General features: G+C 47.5%; 1 protein-coding gene across 1 annotated transcript in view; it reads left to right on the top strand.

Moving 5' to 3' along the window:
- SCFD1 (sec1 family domain containing 1) overlaps nt 1–15,479 on the top strand; it is a 459,613-nt gene that overhangs the window by 228,618 nt on the left and 215,516 nt on the right. Inside the window, exon 15 of the mRNA XM_078659415.1 lies at nt 7,168–7,264. Within this exon, the coding sequence (XP_078515541.1) occupies nt 7,168–7,264 (97 nt within the window). The remainder of the gene's footprint in view (nt 1–7,167; nt 7,265–15,479) is intronic.

The raw sequence follows: 15,479 nt of genomic DNA, 5'->3' as shown, positions 1-15,479 counted from the left end.
CCCACAAAGGGTTGAAGGCATTCCAACAACTGCTGCCTCTTTTGCAGTCTGTTTGCCTTTTGTAGGTAAGAACTGTAGTGAAAATGCTTAGAATGATGGCATGATGCATTGCAGTTGTCCTACACACCAGGTTACACATGCGCCCACTCTAACAGTGCCTCGCCAGTCAATGGTCACAAGCGGAGGGTCAGCTGGAAGATCTAGTGTTAATAAAGGCCACCACTCAATGCCCTCTGCATTGGTGGAACACTACCAACCTATTATTAGGCAGGCCTTTCTTGTACCCTCTGCTGCAGCTGAACATTACTACTGGTGCTTCGCTCATAGGAAGGGGCGCACATCTTAGTGGCATCACTATACAAAGTGCCTGCTCTAGCAGAACAATCACATCAAGTACTTGGAACTGTTAGCCATTTTCCTGACGCTAAAAACCTTTTATACAGTTGTATAGTCCTTACAAAGAAAGAGGAACAAGGGAGCTTAAATTCTCCCCTGCTGTCTACACTACCACACCAACTTTGTGCTGGGCATTTTCTCACAATATGCATCTCCTAGCGAAACACCTCTTGAGTAGGCGACTTTGCAGACCTGTTACGCTGGTCGCACCACAAGAGTGGGAATTCAATCTTCAACTTCTACAGTAGTACTATCAAGGGTGGGAAGTTCAACAATAGGCTTCTTTGCCACTCATGAAAATGCAAAATGCTGAAGCTTCGCCTCCAGGTACCTACAGTCCATCAGCAGTGCATTATGGGAGAGCTTGTCAGGGATATTTGGATATGCTTCTCCACCTCTCCCACTTATTCCGATTGCGGTCAGGATGATGATGCAATCCTCCCTGGTCCTCATTCTGGTGGCTCCAAACGGACCAGGCAGCCATGGTGCTCCGCATTAGAGATTTCCTTCTCCCCTCACGAGAAGTTCGCCATCAGGCTGGATGTTCACACTCCACATCAAGGGTTATCAAATACACTGTTTCCAGGAAATTAAATCTAGCAATTTGGCGCCTGAGTTCTTAGAATTCGGATGCCTAAACCTTCCAGAAAAGTGCATGGTTATTTTGCATGACGCATATATGCGGAGCAGGGAATGCTCTTTCCTTTTCAGAATTCCAGTAGTCAGAGCAAGATGGATCATAACATTTATTTAAACCTGCTGTGGGATGGCGAATAGAGTTCTCTCATTACACCCTACACCACATTCCCTATGTCAAAAAAGGTTCCATAATGGCATGTTTTCATAACAACCCTTAGCTGACTCATGTAAGGCAGGAACGTGGTCAACACAGCACTCCCTAACAAAACATTACTGTATGGACATGTTATTGGGCCAACAAGCAATGGTTGGCCAAACAATATTAAGAACTTTATTTCAAACATCTGTCCACTAACCACTGCATGGAAGAGGCTGATTTAACCCCTTCCATGCTGATGACGAGCTGAGCTCGCCATCAGCGTAACCTGCCGTGCGCGGATGACGAGCTGAGCTCGTCATGTAACGCGGTAATTTGTAAATTGCCGCACACAGGGGGAAAAGCCGCCGCAGCGATGCGGTTAAAGTTGACGCAGAGCATTTGTATCTACAGCCCTACATGCTATGAACGGAATATGATTATTTCCTTGTAAGCATATATTTGTAGTGCTGTAGATTCACATGCACCCTCCCTCCTCCCCAGAAGTGTGAAATAACAGTCTATAATTCACAGGACACATATATTTACTGAGACCCACTTTGCTTGATTCTCACCTTTACCCTGCGGTACCACACACATGGTAGGCTAAGGGAGGAGGCACGCTACATACTGTGATTCGAAGAAAAGCTACTTATAATGTTTGGACCTAACACTAGACGGCAGGGGGTATGCAATGCATGTGAATCTACAACACTGCATTCTACGAACAGATACCTACAGGGTAATTAACATAGTCCTTGTTTCCCTCAACTCCGTTGAAGGAATGTTACTGAGAATTTGTGTTTGTCTGTGTTGAGACTGATTTTAGCAGCCTACGTTTGTGTTCTTTACTGTTTCGTTGAGTTGGAGTTTGACTGAAACTGAGACTGAAAATGTAGTTCCTTGGGATTTCCATTAATGAGCAGGGGCCGTGTAGGTGCATCTTTTTGGCTAGGTACTGAGCAACGTATCAAGAAATCTATGTGTGGTGAATTTGTATCGTTTAAGCGATTTTATGTTTACATGAGGTCCTTTAATTAACTGCTGTGCTGGAAACCAAGATAGGGGCTAGGGTGAAGATCCTGCCTAGTAGGATGGCAACCTTACTGACCAATAATTGGAGACCAAGATAGAGGCTAGGGTGAAGATCATGCCTAGTATGACGGTAACCTTGCTGACCAATAATTGGAGACCAAGATAGGGGCTAGGGTGAAGATCCTGCCTCGTATGACGGTAACATTGCTGACCGATAATTGGAAACCAAGATAGGGGCTAGGGTGAAGATCCTGCCTAGTATGACGGTGACTGACCGATAATTGGAAACCAAGATAGGGGCTAGGGTGAAGATCATGCCTAGTATGACGGTAACTGACCGATAATTGGAAACCAAGATGGGGGGCTAGGGTGAAGATCCTGCCTAGTATGACGGTAACTGACCGATAATTGGAAACCAAGATCGGGGCTAGGGTGAAGACCCTGCCTAGTATGACCGTAACTGACCGATAATTGGAGACCAAGATTGGGGCTAGGGTGAAGATCCTCCCTAGTATGACGGTAACTGACCGATGATTGGAAACCAAGATAGGTGCTTGGGTGAAAATCCTGCTTAGTATGACGATAACCTTGCTGACCGATGATTGGAAACCAAGATAGGGGCTAGGGTGAAGATCCTGCCTAGTAGGATGGTAATCTTGCTGACCGATAATTGTCATATTTAATTTTTTTAGTGAAGCAAACAGGCAAGTCCTTTCTGAGTAGTTGTAATGTTTCTGCTTAATGTATTTTATTTCTAAATTTTGAGCTTTCAGCAAGCTTGTTGAAAAACCTGCATGTAATGGATTTTGATACCAGCAAGGCCCCCTCAATCTTTCATTTGTTATATCGATAAGTGAAGCACTATTGAGCGACCTAATAGCAGCATTTATTCTTTGCAAGTCCTGAACCCATTCAGTTTGTAGTGTGTGATACCCTGTATAACTAGTCCCGTTAGTGATGTGAACTTCACCAGTTTAGTTTTGGCTCCTGGGATGTTTTGGTGCAGTGTTGGGCCCACTTGCTCGTTTCACCTTTCTGTGGTTCTTTCATGCTGCCCTACATCTCCATTGGTGGAGGGGGCTCTTGGCTTGGTGGTGTTCCAGTGCAGTCATCCTAGGTCTCCTCACCATGGAGGTGGCTTGCATAAATACAACCCCATCTGTGCCTGTGAGCTTTGACTGGGGTGTGTGGAACACACCCGAGTGTGGATGGATGCTATGAACACATTGGTGATCTGTGTCCCATCTGGACTGCCATGAGTGTGGTTTGAAGAAGGGCTATTCACACTGTTTGAGCTTGTGCATGAGCGGAGTTCCTTCTTAGCCAATGGAGGCAGCTCTGGAGTGCCCCAGTGCATGTCCTTTATGAACCTGCACGTGAGCTGACCTATATCTGTGTGGCGGGGAGGATATATGAGGCGGACAGATGCACAGCTGAGATAAGGACACTTTTTTAATTCCCCTTTATAGTGGCAGAGAATGACAACTCAGCACCCTGCCTATTTACCTACCTGATGACAGCTGATGCCTTGATCCTGGGGCTGCAGGGCATTCTCTTGCTGGATCTCTGGCCAATGAGGTTGTCTTCCTATGACATCCCTTCAGTTCCTTCACCCGGTGGCCTTGTTGCTGTTCGCCCCAGATCTACCACTCTAAGTCATTCCCTTTGGTCCTTCATCAGTTTTGTTGGTGCACACATGCTTTCTGTCATCTCTAGAGATTTACAACTATTACAGAGACTGCTATGAGTTCATTTCTCCCTGTAGCCTCTTCATGGTGATTTGAGAGGAAGGTAAAGCTCAGACCTCGCCTTTGGAGCGGTATGGCGCAGCAGCCAGAGCGGCTGACTCCGGAGCGCGGGGCTCACGGTTCTATGGCTGCAACTCAGCGCAGCATCATGCGACTCTGGGCAATAGCTCACATAGCTCACAAGCATGAGGCTTTCTGTTCCTATAGGGTGCATTTCAGAACAGCTGGAATGATCAATGCTTGTGTGACTCCACCTTTGTTCTCATAATGGTTCCCAAGCCACAGAGAAGCAAAGCATGCAAGTTGACACAGGTGGCTCCATATTGACCCAACCCTGCTTTTTTAATTTGGTTTGTTGGAACTAAACCGTTTCACACTTTTTAACTTCCTCAGGTTGCGCACTGTCTACTACCTCAGTATGGGGGTGGAGGGAGAGGGCAGTTTCCATTCTTCCCCTGAGCTGCCGAGTTTGATGTCTGAGGCCACCAGGGATTGTCTGGGAGCATTTGAGAATCCCAGTGGACAGGTAGAGTTACAGGCAGTGCAAGTGGCTGCATTTTAAGCAGTGGGCTCAGCAGGTTACTTTTCTTTCCAACAGTTCACAGGCCCCATTTAATGTGGGATCTGAATGTTGTGGAACCAGTTTAGATGCCTACTCAAGTATCCATGGACTCTAATGAGTGTGGAGTGTCTAATTGTGGTCAGCTGTTCTGCTGCTGTTGCTAGCTCACTCCTTGCACCCATTGAACCCAGTGAGTGTAGACTGTCTAGGTTGGCATCTGACTGTTGTTTTGCTGGTCCTGGTCCATGCACCGCATGTACCCCTGGTCTCCAGTGAGCATCACCATCTAGTTTGAGGTCTGAGTGTGTGGTTGACGGTTCTTGCACTGCCTCCAGGAGTTTTTCTGGTGAAATGAAAACTGAATTTTTGGTTGCAGTCATTTCTGTCTTTATGTCGGGCGCTGTTGTCTTCCATGCCATGAGGCTAAAAGTGCTGTGGTGGAGTCCCCTCATCCTTTTATCTACTCATCCTCCTTTCAGAGTGTCATGTCAACCAGATTTGCAGTCTAAACCCCTTCTTTTATTTTCATGCACAAGAAGAATAGACGCCTCAGTCTGCCTGCAAGGGAGCAGGGTGGTCCTCTTCTGGGATTCTTTACATCCAATTCTTTTAGGATTCTGAAACATCCAAAACACATGTTTTTCAACATAGCTCTTGGTATACTAGTCAAGTTCACCCAGAAAGCAGGCTTTGAAGACACCCCTTGGCTGTTTGGGAGTTATTTTAGAAATTATATTCCACCTCCTAAGGGCAAGTACATAACCATGGTCATAGCTATCAATCAATCAATCAAAACATTTGTATAGCGCGCTACTCACCCGGAGGGTCTCGAGGCGCTTGGGGGAGGGGGGTCCGCTACTGCTCGAACAGCCAGGTCTTGAGTTGCTTCCTGAAGGAGAGGTGGTCTTGGGTGAGGCGGAGGTGGATGGGGAGAGAGTTCCACGTCTTGGCAGCCAGGTAGGAGAAGGATCTTCCTCCCGTTGTGGCTCGTCGGAAGGCGGGGACGGAGGCGAGGGCGAGGCTGGTCGATCGTAGCTGGCGGGTGGGAGTGTAGAAGGTCAGGCGGCCGTTGAGGTATCTTGGGCCTTGGTTGTGGAGAGCTTTGTGTGCGTGGGTGAGGAGTCGGAACGTGATTCTCTTGCTGACGGGGAGCCAGTGCAGGTTTCTCAGGTGTTCGGAGATGTGGCCGTGTCGGGGAATGTCCAGGATGAGGCGTGCTGAGGCGTTCTGGATGCGCTGGAGCCTTTTGTGAAGTTTGGCTGTGGTTCCGGCGTAGAGGGAGTTGCCGTAATCCATAGCTAAAGTCCATCATGTTTCTTTTTCACACCACCTCCCTCCGGATGGCCACTGTAAGGCTGCCCTTTGAACCTCTCTAATTTTTGTGTGCGAGCTTCATGTGTTGGGCAAGTTCTTTTAATGTTGATCTTGTTCAAGATTCATTGGAGACTTCTGTCTGGTCTGCGAGCAGCGCCCTAGTGTTGTGATCATTCTATGAGTATGGAAGAGTGTGGGGATGGAACGCCCCGGTGAGAACCAGTTACTCACCATAGCAGCGATTGTTCTTTAGCTATTAGCTTCCCTCCAGGCATGCACAATTAGTATGGACAGAAAACTGGGGACTCTGGACACTGGCAGCTAAACACAAGCATAAGTGTGGCTACTATGCACCCATGCCGCAGTTTTCTTAAAGAAGCATCCCTGTGCTGTGCAGCAGCACAAAAAACACAGTTGATGGACAGAATGTAGAACAATGTCATACATTCACCCCAGTACAAGGATCTGGGCCTAAATCCATCGTTTTTTTGCACTCCACACCACCCTGGGTTAGACACTGGCTATATGCAAATCAGCTCTGACCCTGTGCCTCATGGGAACAGTCCAGTCCGAACTACCAAGCCCGAGTGGGCTGGGTATGCTCAGACGTGAGTCCCAGGCTCTCCACACCACTGGAGTCAAGCTATCCAGGCTGAATGAAGGCTGATAGCCAGAAACCGGTCCTTGGATGCTTGATTCCGGTCTGGGAAAGACATGGCTTGGTATTCGGACTGGACTGTTCCCATGAGGCACAGGGTCAGAGCTGAGTGCAAAAAAAAAACAACAAAAAAACCGATGGATTTAGGCCCAGATCCTTGTACTGGGGTGAATGTATGACATTGTTCTACATTCTGTCCATCAACTGTCTTCTGTGCAGCAGCACTCCATCTCCACCTTGATAGGAAGGAATATTCCTTGACTAAGGTGAAGCTACAGAGAGCCACTTGAGTTAATGTATAGTGAGTTAAGCCGAGTCTGGGCAGGTGGGATTATGGAAGAGACATGATATGCACTTATTGCAGTAACTATGCTTAGGAAATCCAGTGAGGACTCACATGGGGTGTAAGGGGGTTAAGGTTGTGCAGTATGAACATACCACTGAGGACACACTGGGGTCCCCTGTGCATGGAGAGGACACCACCAGGTCCTCTTTTTTAGGAGTTCTTATGACACAGATGGATAGGTTTCCTAAAGTACAGTCCTGCCAAAGTCCTACCATGTGGAGGATCCCCCATGGCCTCATGGGAAACATGGTCAAATCTTCCTCAGAGGAGAGACATAAGCACTTCTGCATATGAGCCTCTAAACCTTTTCATTTCTTTTCTTTTTCTTAACAGGCTCGCAAATTAGATGTATATTTTGAATATGAAGAGAAGTTGATGAGCAAAACCACACTTGACAAGTCACTGCTTGACATCATCTCGGACCCCGACGGTGAGTATATTATCAGGGTCTTCATTCTCGGGGGTCCCTTCTCTCAGGATCAAGTTATTTCTTATTAGGTGCAAGAGCGTATTACTTGTTGCAGGATTTCCTGAGGCTGACTTGACTGACATATGTTGGAGCGGTGCAACCAACGAGATTTGAGAACATTGAACTAGCCTCAGGTTGAGAGAGAACCAAGAAAGCACCAGCAATAACCCAAGTACATCAAGTCATCCTCAGTAAACAAGCGAAGGGCATTTAAAAATGTTATTCCTTCGCCTTGAAAATGTAAGGGGAGAATGAGAAGGTCTGATGGCTTCGAGGAGTAGATTCCAACATTCAGGGAGCTCTAGCAGAACACGTCCTGTGCAGTTTGGGATTTTCAGACCATAAGATTAGCCAATCAGTTTCTTGACTTAGTTTTCGTTGCTCGGGCACCACCTACTTGGTTCAGTCTCTCTCTGAGGCGTATGGTGGGTGTTTCTCAGATGAGGTGCTTAGTAACATCTAGCAAAATTTGTAAGGATTTCTTTCTTCAAGCGGTAGATGCCAAAAATTAGATGGGGGGTGATGCGATTGTGTATTTGTGGTTTTTTTATGCTGACAATTATTAGCTGGCTTGCTGCTTTTAAGTCTTTTCACATAGCCTCTAATGTAATGTTGTCGGTATGGTCTTGCTGGTTCAACTTTTTCTCAACAGTAAGGAGACCTTGGCATGGTTGTATTGTCGCATGTCCTTAAGTCTAGCTGAGTGTTTTCTGCATTTTGATACATTGAGATCCCTTTGTCCCCTGAAAAGGGATGTACGGCATACGGCGGATCCTCGCATGCCTTTATCACACATCCATTACCACGCATATGCCTTTACCATGCACGCCTTTATCACAAATTATTTTACCATGCGTCCCCTACCACGCGTGCCTTTACCACAAGTCCATTACCATGTATATGAATGAATGAATGAATGATTACGTATTATTATCGCGCATGGCTACCCGGAGGCATCCCAGCGCTTTAGACAACGTTCATTCACCAAGATCAGACAAACCGGAGGGTTTTCAGTGACTTCCTGAAACTAAGATGATTACTTTCCATTCTAAGATAGAGTGGAAGAGTGTTCCAGAGTCTAGAGGCCTGTAGGGAGAAGCGTCTGCCACCCATACGCACTTTCCTCGTTTTTGGAATTGAGAGGAGATTCTTATATATATATATATAATATAATATATATATTCTATATGCTTTTACCTCACACATTTTTACCACGCATGCCTTTACAACGCAAATATAAGTATTTTGCAGGTAAGTATAAACCATGTATATATTTATAAATATATATGTATATATATTGTCCCTGTGTCATTTGTTTTTTTCCAGTGAATTTCTATGGTTTTTAAAATAGTAGTCATGTTTGCAGAGTAGTGGAGAAAGCGTGCGGGGCCTCCGAACAGCTCTCAGGAATTTCGCTGTGTATTACTCATATGAGGTATCTCTGGAGCCAAGGGCACTTCATCCCCCAACAAGTACCGCACCAGGAGGCACGTTTGCAGAGTGGTGGAGAAGAGGAGCGAGCCTCTGACAACTTCTCAGCAATCCTACTGTGTGGGACTGACTGGAGGTAACAGGAGGGTAGTTGGCCCCCAAGGACATCCTTAGGGGCCAACTACCCCTCCTATTACCTCCAATAAGTCCCATACAGCAGGATTGCTGAGACCGGAAAGCAGGCTACGCCCCCTTTCTCCACCACTCTGCAAACATGCCTTCTGGGGCAGTACTAGTTGGGGGATGAAGTCCCCTCGGCTATCGACGGTCCATGCCGGCCAACTACTCCTTCTGTTACCTTCAGCAAGTCCCACTCAGTGGGATTGCTGAGTTGTTTCAGGTGGCCACGCCCCCTTTCTCCTCCACTCTGCAACCGTGACTCCTGGTGCACTACTAGTTGGGGGATGATGTCCCCTGGGCCTAGTGGGTCCTTGGGGGCCACCTAGCCCTCCTGTTACGTCCAATAAGGCCCACACAGCTGGATTGCTGAGAGGTGGTCAGAAGCCACGCCCCCTTTCTCTACCACTCTGGAAACTCACCCCCTGGAGCACTGCAGCTTGGGGGAAGAAGTCCACTTTAGTCTTGAGGCTCTCAGGAGGCAAGGGGACGTCATCCCTACAGGGGGAGGGGGTAGGGGTGCGTGTGTCTGTTCCCACCTGTGAAATACTTACATTTCCGTGGTAAAGGTATTGCGTGGTAAAGGCATATAGGTGGTAAAGGCATGCGGGGTAACAATGACGTTGTAAAGTCTGTTTCCCCCTGAAAACAGTGCTCCCAGCTGCTCCATATATCACTTGGATTATTGATCTGTTGCAGTCCACAAAACTGAGGAAGGACAGCAGATCCTAAAGAGTCTCCTTGTGCACAAACATTGGTGAGAGATAGAAAGAACTAGATCGAGACCTCTTTGTCCACTCCATAGTGTTTGACATGGACTGCAGTAAGACAGCGCGATTGGCCGTACCAGAGGCCACTGGTCAGTGACGGATGGTCATGGGGTTCAAGCCCCCCTTTATTTACTGGATACAGAGCTTCATCGAGCACCTGAACAGTGTCTGTCTCTTTAACGCCTTCGGTCTAAATCCGAACCAGTAGCTGCATCAAGGTTGATGGCTAGAGCCATCCTCCTGAATTTGAGTGAACACAGACCTTTGGAGAATGTTTGTCGATATAGAGGTATAGATTCTTTGCTTGAATAGATTTCCTTGCTCTATGCTGGTAATATATTGCATATGTTACTGGAGGTGAAATGATTTTGTTTTCTTGGTTGCGAGGGCGCAATCTCTTGTGTCAAAGATGAGTTGACAAGTTTTAGGATGGTGTGAGTGGCTGCTGCGGTTCAGCTGCTTAGCACTGGCAGCATCTGCATGGGAAGAGAGTTTGATGCTGTGATGATGCTGCTGTATGCCTCATGCTGTCGATGAAGACCAGGTGGACACAGTGATATTGTTGTGTTTTTGTCTGCTTAGATAAATACATTTTCAGCTGTACTTTATCAGCGAAGAATGGAGCGATGATGGGGAATTTTTTGTGGTGAATGCGCTGTGATATTTTATTTTGCTTTTCTTTACCTTAGGGTTTTTGTAAAGCGCTACAAATAATCAATCAGTAGCCTCAGAGCATTTTTGGTCATTTACAGCATCATAGGCATAGCAGACGAGGGCTTCTTCTCTAGTCCTTTCCTTTATTTTCTCTGCCCTGATATGTAGCTCTTTCATCAGATCTTATGAGTATGGAGCGCCAGTCGTTGGGTGAAGGGCAGTGTCCTGTTTGGGTCCTTTTGTTTACTCACAGGGTTCCAGGGTCACAATATTGGTGGACTCCGCAGGGTATTGATGGAGCGGAGTGGAGGCTTACTCCAGTGTGTTACAAATTAAGGTCCAATAGGACACAGTAATTAACGTCTAATAACTTCAGTGTCCACCTAGTGCCTCAGCCTTAAAGAAGAGAACTGCTTTCATTTACAGCTAGTTAAGCAAAGTGCTTAAAGCTGAGATTTACAAAGAAAAGTATAAGGTACCCAGTAACTTCTGGGGCTCCCATTCAAGCCCAAACCTTTTTTAGCTCCTATACACAAGACAATAGTTTTTTTAAAATAATATAGGCTCGACTTGAAAAATATTTGGATTGGTAAACCGCATTTACCACACATGTGAGACAACGCATGTCATTGCATCGCGGTCGTTACGACGACAGCGTTGTTACATCGCACAACTTTACAACGCAAGTTGGAACAATGACTTGCGTTAGGAGGCAGAATTTGTTGGATTTAAAATCCAACACCTTCCCTACTGTTGCACAGACAGGAGTTGGAATAGTAAATTATTCTATTCCAACATCCAGCGCCCCCTGCAGCAAGTCATTGTTCAGACTTAAGTTGTAAAGGTATGCAATGTAACATCACGGTTGTTGTAACAACCGCGTTGTAATGGCATGCGTTGTAAATGCATACGGACTAAAGTGCCATATTCTTTTGTCTTACTTGGGTCTCTGATCTTCCATGGACTTTCCCCTGCGATGGGTTCAGATCTGTTCTAGATACAAAGATGAGGGGGTAATGGGCCAAGACCTTGTACTGGTCCATCCTTGGGTTCCAGGCTCTCCGTGCGAAGCCTCGGCGGGAAGGTTGTAGCCACCGTCATTCAGCATCAGGGGTACAGTATGATTGTCCGCACTCATCCAAAAACTGCTCTGTTAAAAAATAAAAGGTAACATCTGGAGAATCTCAGCTGTTTCTAAAATACAGGATTATTTAAAAAAAAAAAACAAGGGCAGTTTGCACAGGTCCTACAACTCCTGCACAGAGGTTTCTTCCCAACATGTACTACAGAGGGTGAGGCTTATCCAGCTTTCCTGTCCCTGAAGGGGCCATTGGAGCTGGCCTCAGAATTCTATAATAATTTGATCCCTCTCTTGGTTTTGGCAGCACTCTGCACTCTGCCTGTTGCCTTGGAGACCAGCAACAACAGCAGGGATGTATCGAATCCATCCAGGCCCAGGGAAATCTATCCCTTGACAGGAATGTGATGATGCTCAGACCCTTCCCTTACCAGGGTCTACAGGTGTCAGGGAGTGGGACGAGAGAAGGGGTGACGCAGACTGCCATTTCCAGCATTGGCATAGCCTGCTAATCCACCACCCTGTGCAGCATGCAAGCAGAGTCAGCGTAGACCCCAGAAGTTCACTCAGTTAGTTGTGAGCTCTACATATATCACACTTAAGCCCTTTCCACAAGTCTTACCCCATTCAGCAAAGCTGTGAAAGCCTTTCTCATACACACAAATCCGTGCAGACGCATGCACGTGCACATGTGTACATGCACACACATGCACACGTGTACATGCACACACATGCACACGTGTACATGCACACACATGCACATGTGTACATGCACACACATGCACACACACATCCCCTTACTGGCTTCCTACAGCTCCACATGTGTCTGACATATGGTGAAGGCCCTTGATGGGCTTGAACCAGGGAGAGCTCCTGGACAGGCCATAAGATAAGCATGAGGGGAATGTGTGCGCTGCTGCAAACACTATTAGTGGGTCGCAAAGATACAGTAGAGTGGCAACCAGAAAAAGGGTTTTTTTAATCATGGGAAATGCTGCATTGTCAAGCTCATTGAGCACTAAGCATGCTCTGGTCAGACCTCGTTTGCAAGAAATCCATCTGAAGCATTATGAGAAATGGGACACTTTCAATCATATTTGGTATGTTTCATTAGTCACATGGTATTGGTTTTAAAGGCCATATTATGGGGGAGCCTTTTATGGCCTTCATATTTATTAATGCTGTGGGAAAAATGTATTTTAAAGCACACTTGCATGCAGTATTAATTAATTAATTAATTGTGGGTTTCTAAAGCGCTAGAATCGACTCCCGAAGGAGTATCTCTGCGCTGTAGATCGCTGGGGAACCCGTCCTGGCTTTCCCTGTGAGATGGTCCCTACTGGGTATCTCCAAGGTGAAACCAGGCATCCCCGGCGTATGTGGGGGGCCGTTGTGGAGATGAGGCAAGCTAATGCCCAGAGTTGCCGAGTGTAATCCCTGGTTAGAGTAGGCACCGAGGCGAGAATTATCGAGTCCGCTGACCCTGGTCCACGACCCTGCCGCGTCGGGGATAGAACCCTGGTCCCTGGCCGTCCTCTGCTTCCGGGTCTGCCGCCTCTAACCAGTGAGCCACACCACTCCACAGTATTGGCAGACCAGGATAGTATTAGATACATAACTTTACTAGGAGGCTGTCGGCCTCATTCTACGATTAGTTGTAAAATCTGCTTTTCTAACTGCGGACAAAGAGATAGGAAAACCTCCATCCCAAGAAAGGGGCCAGGTAACCATTCCCTGAATAGTGTCATGTAAGCTCTGCGTCCCCACTGGGCCACTCCATGCAGGAAGCGCCGGCTCATGAAGAGTAGAGGCTTCTAGATAAAGCTGCTGCTCTCACAGTATGGCCCTACCCTGGAGCAGGCAGTGCTCTTCATCTCAGTGTCTGCAGCTGGTGCAGGTGGCATTACTGCTGTCACATTGTTTCTGTGTGCCTGATGCAGTATCTGTCTATGTACACGAGGGGCAGTGGCGCTGCTGCTGTTTCACTATTTGTTTACCCCATGCAGCTAGAGTTGCAGCTGTTTCTGTGTGCCTCTGGAGTGGTGTGCAGACAGTACTGCGGCCACCATTGTATTTTTAGTGCCACCTGCAGTCAGTACTTCTCTGCACCTCGTGCAAGTAGTACAGCGTTTGGTCACATCTGTTCGACACCTGTAAGCAGAGTGATGGTAGTACTGCAGCTGTCACGTGTGCACTGAGCACTGCTGTTGTATCACAGGCTCTGTGCACTTGGACAGGTGGTACTGTGAGTGCCACACTGTTTGCACATGTTTGGGAGGCCGTAATGAACACATTCTGCACCCAGGCCTACCTCTGTGTCCTGTAAATGAATCCTTGTAACTGCTCCATCCTCGGGGATGGGAGCACCCAACCCCTCCATACTGGCCTGCGGATGCAAGTACACTCCCCATCCTGTAGAATGGACACGCGTGTTCCGTCTCTTATGGGAAGTGGGTTCATGCCACTGCTCCGTCTTGGGGAAGTGGAACATGTAATCTACTTTAGAAAATGGCACATATATACTTTGTCTTTATATAGGAAAACCTGTGACCACTCAAACCCATGATTTTGGGAACAGATGCTCCCTCCGTCCCTGGTGATGGGAGTATGTTATCCATTGATCATTCAGCCCAGCTCGCATATCCCCTCTACAGCCCACCTCCCCAACACCTCTTTCACGGCCCAGTCTCCTCTACCAGCACCTTCCTGCCTCTCGCAGCTTCCCCCAGTTTATTCTCATTACCTGGATTTCAAAGGCATCCAGTGGCCGAAGGTCTCTTGGTGCCAAACGCCTTCGTAATTGAGAAATTCAATGTGAACTGTGGGTGGAAAGGGTAGATTTGCGGGTGTGTTCACTTGTAAATGCGGGTGATCAACACATTCTGCTAGTGATGTCGCAGCTCTGCAACCCCTGTCACCACACTGGGAGTAAAAGGAAAATTACCTGTTCCCCTCGCCTGCAGTCATGCTACCTCCACCATTAGCCGCTGTGCAGCCAATGTTGGGATGGCGGTTCGTCCTCCCTGCCTGATGGTCTATACAGACACAAGGACATCTCTTCTCTCTGCACAGCATCTTCAGATCTGCAGTGAACCCTGATGAAGCCTCATGCCTGACGGCCAGCAGCTCCTTTTTGAGAACCGCCTTCTGGTTGGCGTCATCCTGCTGAGGGTGAGGAGCACTAGCACTGCCTCTGAAGGTCAGGCCTCTATGACTTGATGCCGCCCGCTTCAAAGCCTTTCATTGTTGGCTGTCGTGACATTTCACACTCATCCGACACACCCCAGCACCTCTCACAGAAGCTGGGTGCTCACATCTGCCTCATCCTCTCCCACTTCCAGCCTCAGGATCCCCAGAACCCTCAATCGAAGAGCCCTGGGCATGCCGTCTAGGGATTCCATCTCTTTCTGTGAGTGAGTCAGGACTGAACTCTTAACACTTGGCTTGTCCAGGTCTGCCATCTTACACTCATTCTGGCCCAGTGGAACTCTAGGGTCTCCTGGACTGCCTTCAGTCTTGGAGACCTTCTTGTCTGTGCTCCCGTTTGTCTCCGTAGCGTCTTTCAGAAAGGCTAGAATGTCGCACCACTTGTCGGGCTGAAAGTACAAGGTTTTAACACCTCCACGGCATCCCTTCGCAGCAGGCGTGACTATGTTGTCCACTGTATGAAGAAGTCTCTCTGTCCCTAACAGCCTTGGATTTAGATACTTTCAGTGGTGTATTATGGTGGGGGTTGCCTATTTTCAAACTTCTTAAAGGCCTGGAAGTATGTATGTGCCGCCTCATCATTGGCTCAAAAAAACTGTACCAAGCATCCTTCATGCATTAGGGTGCCTTTTTATGCTCAGAACCACCCTCACCTACCTCTGAGCAGCTCCATAGGGTCACACTTGGTGTGACGTGGGGCTCTCTGCCCAGGAGGACAGTTCTGTGCGGTGGGCTGGCTCCTTTGCCAACTTAAAGACAGTGTGAGGTCTATGTTAAGATTTAGTGGGTAGGAAAGTCTCCTATGGAACAGACCCAGTGTGAAGCATCGGTTCTACGAAGGCTGACCTCTTTCGTTGAT

This window comes from Lissotriton helveticus, chromosome 9, assembly GCF_964261635.1.
Source record: "Lissotriton helveticus chromosome 9, aLisHel1.1, whole genome shotgun sequence".
NCBI classification, from domain to species: domain Eukaryota; kingdom Metazoa; phylum Chordata; class Amphibia; order Caudata; family Salamandridae; genus Lissotriton; species Lissotriton helveticus.
The sequence above is the reverse complement of the archived record's forward strand: the minus strand, read 5'-3'. Positions and strand labels throughout refer to the sequence as shown.